At 43.0% G+C, this 11,232-nt stretch overlaps 1 protein-coding gene across 1 annotated transcript; it reads left to right on the forward strand.

The window, feature by feature from the left end:
- The first annotated feature begins 203 nt into the window (after positions 1 to 203).
- Positions 204 to 10,969, forward strand: HAO2 (hydroxyacid oxidase 2). Its single transcript, XM_002197641.5, has 8 exons — positions 204 to 310; positions 1,960 to 2,102; positions 2,882 to 3,033; positions 3,794 to 4,077; positions 4,455 to 4,670; positions 6,408 to 6,566; positions 8,902 to 8,971; positions 10,683 to 10,969. Exons 2-8 carry the CDS (start codon positions 1,972 to 1,974, stop codon positions 10,736 to 10,738), a joined length of 1,068 nt encoding a protein of 355 aa, XP_002197677.3. The 5' UTR covers positions 204 to 310; positions 1,960 to 1,971; the 3' UTR covers positions 10,739 to 10,969.
- The last annotated feature ends 263 nt before the right edge of the window (positions 10,970 to 11,232 follow it).

Raw genomic sequence — 11,232 nt, forward strand, 5'->3', positions numbered from 1 at the left:
TGCCTAAGTGAATGCACAGCCATTGGCCACTGCCAAAGAACTTGGCCACAGGGCTCTGTCCCAAGCAATCACAATGCTGATGAGGTGATGCATTTTTCAGGAGGGATTTTTAATCTCCTGATAGCAAAACAAGTTAGTGTTATACAAACAGTACAAAGTTTACCACAGGATTGAGCTTTAATCTCTGGTGGTTGCTTATTGACTGCAGAAGAAACAGAAGCTACTTAGTGAAAAGACCTCCTCAAAATCCTGTTTGCTGGGAAACTTGAAGAGAGGCTCTCACCCCCTTCAGCTTTCCCTGAAACCTAAAGTAAGTCTGAACTGAGGTCTGAATTGGAAGACAGGACTGGGCCTGGGTTGTTTAAAATTCCTGCTTATTCTGCCATGAGAGGACTTGGTTTATCTTATTGTGCTTGATGATGTTGACATTTCTAAAAGTTAGAAAAGCAGAAATTGTGATAGATGGTTTAAAGGCTGTCACAGTGCATTTATGAAGACTTGTGCTATCAGCACAATTCTTGAAGTCAGAGAAAGCAGGCTTGGGATACTTTCGTCCCCTGGTACCTAATGCCTGTCAGAGCAGACAGAACAATACTGAAGAAATCAGTTGCATTTCTTCTTCCTCTTTCAATGAGTTCCTCACCTTGGGTTATTTACTAGCAGAGACTTGTGAGTTCATATTTTCAAATGTAAACACAGGTACTTCAGTCAGTGAGAAGCAGGGTGCCTGCAGTTTGACAGATTGTTTCTGTGTACATAACCTGTGTGTTTATCTGTACCAAAAGTGACCAACATGGGACACATGGGGCTGATTTTGGTGAAGCTTTCAACCCTTGCTAATCTGGGGTGGGAGGTTAATCCTGAAAATTAGGATATTTACTTCTTCCTGTACATTTTTTAGAGAAGTCAGACCAAACCACAGCTGTTTTAAAATTTTATGTTTCCACATATCTTTATAAATACTTATTTTAATCAGGACTGCAGAAGTAATTGCAACAAACAATTTAGAAAATTGACTTTGCCTGTGTTTTGTACATGTTTCTGCACACATGGGCATGGTTTGCTAAAACATTGATTTGCATAGCTTTCAGTTCTTGCTTCCTCAAAAGTATGTAAGTGCAGGCATTTTCTGGACAGCATTTATGTTGGTTTGATTAGACATCTGGGTCACACAGCTTCACTTCCATTCCTGAAAGGCTGAGGTTAGTTCTCAGAAACATGTTTCATATTGTGGAATTTGTTTTTCGCCAGTGTTTTCTCATGGTTTGTCCAAATTCTGTATGTTCCTTTTATAATGTACATCAGTGCTCCAGCATGTAATGCAAACACCCAGAAGATATTTGTTACAGAAGAGAAAGGAAAACCTGTAGACAATGCTTTGTTTTTTGCCACAGCACTGGCCTTGACAGTGACTTGTTCTCAGGGTCTGGACATAGTTTTACTGTGTGCTCATGCTGGAGCCGGTTACATGTAAACTCTGTATTTACTTGTTTCCAGATTTCATGATCTTGAATTCCATCTCTGTGCTCCATAACTAATTGTTCAGTCACGGTGCCGTCCTTAGGGGTAATCTAAAAAATGATGTTCTGGGACGACCTTTGAGCAGAATTAGTGGAACAAATAAGGCAGCTTGTTTTAAGATGGAGCTTATGACAGAATTACGCAACTGAAATAGCAGAGGACCCAAAATGTCCTCTTCAGGCTGCTGTTTAAAACAGAATGAAGAGAGGCACAGAGATGCAACCTTCCTCCTGCTCTCATGGCTGCATCTGCAAGTTTTCTTCCTACTGGGGTAGAGGATTCATAGACCAATGTGCAAGATAGACTGAGACAATGCTCAGCAGCTCTTCTATAAAACAGATGGATCCAAGCTTTGCATTCAGTGACATAAGAGCCCCTGGAAGAGAGAATGACAGTTCAGGGATCTAATTTCTGCTCCATGTTATTCTTTTCTTCAAGGTTCCCTCAACAATGTCTATGGTGTGTCTGTCTGACTTCGAAGATTATGCTAAGAAGTATTTACCCAAGATGGCTTGGGATTATTTTGCAGCTGGAGCAGATGACTGTACCACACGAGATGAAAACATCCTGGCATATAAAAGGTAGTGTGAGAAGGAAATGAAGGGGGTACTGGGACCTTTTAAACTGTTTTTGTGCAAGTGTTTGGATTTGACAGGCAAAAACATCTAAAGCCTTGTCTTTCCAGGGGGTTCCCAAGTTAAATGCAAAACCTGAGCAACATGCACTGTGTGCTCTGATGCCAGACTGAGTATGACACAGGTTGTATGAGGCTTTAGGGATGCTGAGGGTACAGGCAGGTGCTAGGGTAGGGTAGGGTAGGGTAGAGTACAGTGTGCTATGGAGTGTGTGGCATTACAGGAAAGGGCATGAGCAGCTCTAATAGAATGAGTTGCAAGAGAGAGCTCCTGGTGAACAGCAGGAAGCCTATGTGCAGGTAGGGTGGGATTTGGGGAGCATGCTGCAGAGCCTGAGAGCAGGCACACTGTGCAGTGAGGACAGACACATGAATGGGGATGTGGAAGGACCCAGCCTGCCTGCAAGTAAAAGGAACCTGGGGAGGGCAGGGGGAGAGCAAGACATGGTGAGCTGAGGCAGGAGATGCAGAAATCATGTACTGTGACTGGTAAAGCAGGACAAATGAAAAGTGGAAGTGACTGAACTGCTGGCTGAATTGACCTCTAAAAGCAAACAGAAAAGACAAAGAGCCTTTTTTGTATTTTCTTTTATTATAATTTTTATTTGGTATTTTCTTCATTGGCTCAGATTCCTAATTTGCAATTTGTGAACAAATTGGTTTCTATGAAATTCCAGAAAACTCACTGAACATCGACTATCCTGAAGGGGTTTTTTTGCCTTACAGAATTCGTTTCCGGCCACGGATGCTGCGGGACGTATCCGTGATGGACATCAGGACTAAAATCCTGGGTTCTGAAATCGGCTTTCCTGTAGGAATTGCTCCTACAGGCTTCCACCAGCTAGCATGGCCTGATGGAGAGAAAAGCACAGCCAGAGGTACTCTTCTGCTCTGGTGCCATGCAGCACCAAAAGGGGGGTTGTAGGAAAGCCTCAAGAAGCTGTTAGGATGATTTGAAGTGTGACTGAGAAAAATTTTCAGGCTTGAGGGGGCAAACTCCATTCCCACTTTCTGACATCCTGCATAGGAATCTGTATAGATGTTGCTCTTCTTCTCCAGCTACCAACATAAAAAAATCAGCCCCATGGAGTCTGATGCAAACTGAAGACAAGGGCAGTGGACACATTTCTGACTCATACCAAAAACCACATAAGGTTTTCAGTCCTGGGGGCTCTAGGTGGGTTGTAAAAGTGGTGGATGGGACTCAGACTATGAATTCCTTGTTACTGGTTAAGAGATATCCCCTTTTCACAAATTCTGTGGAGAGTTTGGAGACCTGACCCCTAGAAATGCTTTTTCTTCTCTGTACACTGGGTAGATCTAACAGCACATTCCCGAGAGGACTCAGTCATAAAGATAAAATTCACAGTTTTTCTAAAAATGTTGCTGCAAAATGAAAGCACAGCTTTCATTTAATTACCTCTCCCTTTTCTGCTTTCTTAACCATGGACTAACAGGAGTGCATGGTAAATACACTGTCATTGTTAATCCCGGGACATAGCTGCCCTCTGCTTTGTAGGATGCGCACAAAATCAGGAGTTGGGGTGGTCTCTGCAAACAGTGCATGGTCTTGTATCTCACATCTGGCAAGACCCTTCAGATGCCTTTGTTTTTGACTCCCTCCCAATGCCTCCCAAGCGGCCAGAGCAATGAACATCTGCTACATTGCCAGCACCTACTCCACCTGCACGCTGGAGGAGATCTCCGCGGCTGCGCCCGGCGGTCTCCGCTGGTTCCAGCTCTACATCCACCGCAACAGGGCAGCTTCCCAGCAGCTGGTCCAACGGGCAGAGGCCTTGGGCTTCCAGGGCCTCGTCCTCACCGCGGATCTGCCCTACTCAGGCAAGAGACGTGACGATGTCCGCAATGGCTTCCGCCTTCCTCCCCACATGAAAGTGAAGAACTTGGAACGAGCCTTTGAGGTTTGTAAAATGAGCCCGTCCTTTCATTCACCACTCTGGCATGTACCACATGAGAGAAAAACCACTGGGTAACTGCTGCCCTGGCATTTGCTGTAGTGGGGTGTATCTTCTCCCCTACTGGTTCTGCAGCATCCTGGCTTGATCTCCTGCCAGACCGGGTTCTGCCTTCAAAACCCCCACCCAGCTGTCTTAGAGACACTGATCTCCACCCCATTGCAATTATTCTCCTCCAGAGACATGTGACATTTCTGGAGCTGATGAACATGTCTGTTGGCAAGTTTGATTAATCTGTTCTAGGGCAAGGAAAGACACCAAGGGACCTGTGTATTGTTGCAGCCTGGATGAATTTTCCTTTTGTTGTTCCATTTTGGCTGTAGGGGGATGACTGGTCTGAGTATGGACTGCCACCCAACAGCTTGGATCCTTCAGTCACCTGGAATGACATCTACTGGCTGCGGAGCCTGACACGCCTGCCCATTATCATCAAAGGCATCTTGACAAAAGAAGATGCAGAGCTGGCAGTGAAACACGGAGTTCAGGGAATCATTGTGTCCAACCATGGTGGGAGGCAACTGGATGAAGGACCTGCCACTGTAAGTGAGAAGGGATGAAAATGGATGTGCCACATTTTCCCCATTTACGGTCTGCATGTTTGCATTAACCCGGGTATCTCTATGCCCAGGTTTGTGCGTAACACTTCTGGTGGACTTGAGTTTTTCCAGTGGCCATGGATGTGTGCAGAGATACTTTAGCTTTAAACTGGTGAGATCCATGCCTTGGCATGGGGGCTACCCACTGAAGTATTTCCTCAGCTTCTTGGGAGGGTTCTGTAAGTACCACAGAACCCACTTAAGTGCAGATAAACTACTGGCCTAAGTCAGGGAGAGTTCCTGCCCGTGCCTCCATCGGCTGGTGCAGCGCACTCAAACTCTTTGCGCACTGCAGCAAAAAGAAAACAAAGCTCTGGAACCAAAATTGTACAAATGAGAGCATAATGTATTCTCATTGTTCACATCTGTCAAAACATGCAAAACAATGCAGCTAGATTTAGTGAGAGGTCTGCTTGCGTATTTACAGGCTCAAGTCTAAATGGGAATTTATTGACTTACATGAGCCAGAAAAAGGATAACTTATCTGGAGAAAAATTCCCCTGCTTTTAAATTTATACAAAGAAATCATGCATTGTTTGGACATGTGTGTATTTCACTGGCTTAATTTGGCTTCTGTCAGTTTTTCCAATTGCTCTTATTTTACAGTTCTGCATTGCACAGTATCTTACGAACTTTCTTTTCTCAGTTTTCTTTTGTTAAATAAAAATAGGTACTGGGGAATTCTATTCTATGTCAAGACTGACAATAACAAAAAAAATTAATAAAGTCAGTGCTAAAGGCATAATAACAGAAATGACATCCACATTAAACTGTTCTTCTACATTAAAAGCTGTTTTGCATAGACAGACAAGGCAGTAGATACCTAGTTGGGCTCTGCTATTTTTCTGGTGCCAAGCCTGGCTCTTGCTGAGTTAGTCCTAGAAAATTTCAGCCTCAAGGTTTTCAGTTTGAAATTCAGAAAAAAAAATATTAAAAGAAGGCAAAATGGTGTAAGACAGTGCAGAAAAGAGCCTTTTGGATTTGCTCTGAAGGAGAGTCAATTATGTCCAGTGCATTGTCCTGCCCTGGTTGTACTGCCTTTGGGGCCTGAGCCAGCATCTCTGCATGGTACTGCCCTGCAATAACATCCAAGGCTTACTCCATGCTGAACTCTACAGAAAAGACCTTAGGGAATCAGGATACTTAACCTGGAGGAAATGACTGACTGTACTATATAGCAAATGAAACCCTTCACAGATGCTTTAGAGGGAGGCACTCAACAAGTGGTCACCAGGATTAAATTGAAATGTAAGCTTAGGTAGTTTGAGCAGTAGAAGTCTGACATCAGTCTTTTTTGCAAACAGCTGTATTATTCATCAGTGTCTCAAATAAAAGTAAAATATTGATGACAGTTATTCCCGTTTAAATTTATATTTAAAATCTTTCATAAATCTATTGAAAATGTTACTTTTTCACTAATCAAAAGTGATAGCAAAGAATATCAGTATAAGCAAAGCACTGGAAAATGGCATTAAGTATCTGGAAAGCAGAAAAGGGAGCTGTACATTATTCTGCAGCTCCTGGTGCTGAGCTATTTATGATGCATTGTCACAAATGATGTTTCATTTTGAGAAGGTCTCCTACTAAAGCACCGCATCCCTGCCTGTCTCTTTGGAATATATCCTCATTCTCTTGGAACCAAAAGCTGCCCTCGAGGTGAGACTGGCTACTTCTTTGCAGATTGATGCTCTGGTTGAGGTTGTGGAGGCAGTACGAGGCAGAGTGGAAGTTTATGTAGATGGTGGGATACGAAAAGGAAGCGACGTGTTAAAAGCACTGGCACTGGGAGCAAAATGCGTCTTCATCGGAAGACCAGCATTGTGGGGCCTGGCTTACAAGGTGAGTAAGGAGCTCTGAGTCCATATAGCTGCTTCTCACACTGTCCAACAGTCCTGCAACTGAAGTCACAGAGTTTTCACTGGTGTCGGAATCTGTGGGATTGCTGATTCTGAGATTGTAAAAAGTCTCTGTCTTTCTGCTCCATTGCCAAAGAAGAAGCCATAATTTGTCTGTGCTGTTTTCAAGGTTGTTTATTCTTGCTTATCTCTAACATGTTCTGCTGCCCTGCCGCAGGTCTGTCCTGCAGGGCAGCGTGTGGGGCTCTGCCCCCAGTGGGATGTTACAAACATTATATACCAGAAACTACCTGTGCTATATTTACAATAATGTGCCAATATCTGTCACCTACATTGAACAGTGTGTCCCCAGCCTAAACCAATAGAAAAATGCCAACACCACAGTGAAACATGGGGGGCATGAAGAAGGAGAAAAAGGACAAGACACACCCAATTTCCTGCATCTTGTCCCCTTTGAACCCCTAATCTAGAATCCTAAAATTTGACTTTTGCACCCGTGCCACACTTAATTATTACTTATATCAAGCACTCAGAGCTTGTAATTCATCCTGTAAGATTGAAATCTCTTTTCCATGGGCAGAGATCAGAGACAGTATCTCTGGGGGCTCTATCAGGGGGGTTCCTGACTCCCTGCCAGGGTCCCAGGCCTTCCAGGGCAGCCAGAGGGAAGCCCTGGATTCCCACGCACTGGTGGAGAATATTTTTTTTTAATTTTTAATTTTTGCTGAATTTGAGGTGGAATCATCCCAAATTGAATGAAACCCTGGCATTTCCTCTGATTTAAAAATACCACTGAATTTGACAATTTCCTGGGATTTTGAACAATGGGATTTTGAAGGTGATAGCATTGTTTTGTGGGATCTTATTTCTTGTTGTTGCAATTTGGTGCTAAAATACTTTAGGACTCAAGATCATCAGTGCTTTTGAAAACTGGAGCTGGGTTTATTTGCCAGAAAGATTAATCTGACAATTCTATTTGCTTTCAGCAAATAGTTGGGAACAATACATGGTTTTGGTAGAACAGTTTCACAGCAGTGCATGAATTCTTCAGAAATACATCTAGAACTCCATCCCACAGATGGCTGAAACATTTTGGACCAGGCTGAACAAAACTGTGTCCTGGAGGTGCCTGGGTTTTCCACTGCTATTTCAGTCCCAGCTTTACTGCTTCTCAACTCTGAGCATATTTCTATGATCCAGAGTAATGAATTAGGCCTCTGATGCAGGAGGTAAACATAATATAATTAAAATTAAAATATTATTATACCAGTTGGAGTTTGTTTCTAATTTTTTGCTTTTTACACTCTGGATGGAATCTTTCAAAACTTTCCTGTAGAAGAAAATACTTCTTTTTTATGGTATAGACACATTTCCTTTCTTTTAAATGCCACTCCTGTCCAGTGGTGTGATTGCTGTGGATTTCAGTAGCAAAGCTTTGATCAAGAAATCACCTGAATCTCCCGAAAAAAAAACCTGTAAGAGTTGGCAGCACTATTTCTTCTGCCAGTAAACAACAAAAGGCTTAAGATGAAAAAAGTGACCCTGTGGGTTGTTTGCACTTTTTCCACAATGGAAACAGAAAGAAGATGGGATTTTGGGGGTTTCAATTGTGCTTTGGTGTTATATTCCATAGAGTATTCCTAAAGATATATCTCACTGGCATTACCAAAGCATATAATAGAGGAAGGGCATAAACAAGTGCTAACATTGTCTGCACCCAAAGCATTCATTATTGCAAGACATTAAAAGAAAATTTAAGAGAAAAAAGAATTTTAATCCTCCAGTATTTCATAGGAAGATCAAAATCTTCTGTACATTTTATTGGCTTTTGAGCTTCTTGGTGCCACTTACACAGAGAAAAACACATAGTCTACTATTTTGAAAGATTCCAGTATTTGATGTAAACTACAGTTTGCTGTCCAGTATTTGAGTAAACTACAGTTTCTGGAGTGGTAACATATATAAAACTCTCAATACTTCATTAAAACCTATCAGCATTGTAAGGCTTGACATTTTAAATAGCAAGCCCATTGGTGGGGGAAAACTGAAAGCTAAAAAAAAAAAAAAGAACCGGCTACAAATGTCAGAAGTGAAAAACAGCTTTGTTTTCTTTCCCTGTTCAGATGTATCCCAAAAGGAAAAGCATCTAAATTAATCTGTGATGAACTGAGCACATCCATCATATAATTTTAATCATTCATCTGCATGAGAGACTAGAATTGGGAATTGGCACAGACTTAAGGGACTATCCCAGCTCTCAGGGTGCAGGCATCCTGCCAGTGTTCCATTTACCCTGACTGCTTTCTCTGTTGCTGCAGGGTGAAGAAGGTCTTCAGGATGTCTTGAGAATTCTTCAGGATGAGTTTCGCTTGTCCATGGCCTTAGCTGGTAAGTACTTTGTTTGTAATGAGTGTTACAGATGTTTATGCATGCAAGTCCTGTAAAATCGGGAGTGTGATTGTCACAAAAAGGGAATCCATAGAAGCTGTGATAGTTTTAGTTGCTATACTTGAGATTCTCTGCTTCCTCTGAAACCATGTGGCACTCCAGGCGTCACAGCAGTAAAGGGAGTAGGTTAGAGCAGCTTTATGACCCAAATAAAGAGATGCAGAAATGCTAAGTACAGCCAAGCAAAACTTGGAATTTCTGTTCTCCTGGGAAGGAGAGAATAAGTTTTTCAGTATTTAATTAGTGTTTATCAAGGTAAAATGCAACTGATCTTTTCTTCTGCATTAAGGGTTCATTAAAAATGGATGCAGAAGTTTTCTCTGTGTGTTAGAGAATACAGTCTGTAGGTGATTACACATGTTTTAAAAGCCTTTGTGTCCCCCCCCACCTTTTACTCTCACTCTGTGGTTCTCACTCCTGCTCCCAGCTGTAGCTGCCCTGATTGACCCTCTCACCAAACAGCAAATTTGCAGAGCCCAGTTTTACACTTGAACAAGAGAGTTATGGCACTGGAACAGGCTCCCTAGGGCAGTGGTCACAGCACCAAGCCTGACAGAGTTCAAGAAGCATTTGGACAATGCTCTCAGGCATGTGGTGTGATTCTTGGGGTGTCCTTTTCAGGGCCAGGAGTTGGACTGGATGATCCCTGTGGGTTCCTTCCAAAGCAGGATATTCTATACATCCTGCTTTGGATATATATATTCTATATATATTCTACATGTAGAACTCAAGTGGATAGCAACACTGAATGGGAGACTGGAGCTGAAATCCCTCTGGCCATAGCGTGGTTTTATGGGTTACTTTTTCAACCAGTGAAAATTCCTTAGTTTTTTTCCACAGCAGACTTTTACAGTTCTTTTCATGCAAAAAGGCACAGGATTCAGCAAGAATAGCAGGTGGGGATCCTTTTGCTGATGCTGTGAAATTCATTGAATGATACAATCTTTTAGGTTGGAAAAGACCTTTAAGATCAACAAGTCCAACTGTTAATGCAACACTGCCAATTCCACCATGAGACCATATCCCTTAGTGCCATATCTATGTGTCTTTTAAACACATTCAGAGCTGGCGACTCAACCACTTCCTTGGCAGCCTATTCCAGTGCTTGATTACAATTTCTGTGAAGAAATTCTTCCTAATATCCAGTTTAAACCTTGCCTGAACAGAGGATTCAAGGTGCAGCCTCACCAGCACCCAGAACAGGGGGACAATCACTGGCCTGGTCCTGCTGCCCACACCATTGCTGACAGAGGCCAGGATACCCACCTGGGTACACAGCTGGCTCATGTCCAGCCAGCTGTCACCCAGCACCCCTATTCCACCCATATTTATCCAAATTAAATGGCAATGCAAATCTTCACCTCTGGCCATTTGGCACAGCAACCCCTGTCTTTTCTCTGTGTTTTTCTGATGACTTTACTGGATCAGATTGCACCCTACTCAGCTTGTTATAAAAATAATTTTTTTCATGTTTCTGACTCTTCTTGTGGGGGGACTCTGGTGCTGAACCTCAAGACTGAAGATGCCATTGGGGAATGGTGGTACCAACCTATTCCAACCTGGCTTGTACAAGACAGGGATTTAAAGCAGGGGGGGCTTCCAAGCTTCATCCACAGACCTTTGTCTCTCACCAGTGTTTGATTTATTGCAGGCTGTGCCAGCGTCTCAGAGATTGGCCAGCACCTGGTTCAGTTCTCAAGGCTGTGATCAGCTCCTGCCATCCCCACCAAGCAGAGGCAGGTGAAGCTAAGGTCCCAGCCAGACTGAAGATGAAAAAGGAGGTCCAATAAGTATCTGATAAGACCTTCTGGAAACTTCTATGAGATTAGGAAAGGCTCTGTGTTAGCAAAGGCTGCTCTCTGCTTTTATTGAGACCAATGAATTCCATAACAGTTTGGGTAATTGTTACTTATCCAAATACATTTTCTTTAAACTGGCTGTTTCACAACATTACTTATGTTCTTCCTCCAAAGTTCTGCTACACTGGAGAGCCAGACATGGAAAACCCCGTGCCTTGCTTTTTCCACTTGCCATGCCAAGTCTTCCTGCAGCCCAATCCACCCACCTCTCCTGCTCTGGGACAGTAAGTGTTGTGGCTGCTACCTTCCATCCAGGCTTGTCCTGGGTGTATTCATTAAAAAAAAATAGAAACAAGATGAATCAGCTGCCAGGCACTCCAGCTACCCTTTGCAAGTGGGGGC

The sequence above is a fragment of the Taeniopygia guttata genome, chromosome 1 (assembly GCF_048771995.1).
Source record: "Taeniopygia guttata chromosome 1, bTaeGut7.mat, whole genome shotgun sequence".
Classification (NCBI taxonomy): Eukaryota; Metazoa; Chordata; class Aves; order Passeriformes; family Estrildidae; genus Taeniopygia; species Taeniopygia guttata.

Excerpts from the sequence above, each read along its gene's own strand:
- HAO2 (XM_002197641.5), top strand. The coding sequence starts at position 1,972 with ATGTCTATGGTGTGTCTGTCTGACTTCGAAGATTATGCTAAGAAGTAT. Across the intron at positions 3,034-3,793 it reads AGAGAAAAGCACAGCCAGAG|CGGCCAGAGCAATGAACATC; the intron begins GTACTCTTCTGC and ends ATGCCTCCCAAG. Across the intron at positions 4,671-6,407 it reads TGGATGAAGGACCTGCCACT|ATTGATGCTCTGGTTGAGGT; the intron begins GTAAGTGAGAAG and ends ACTTCTTTGCAG.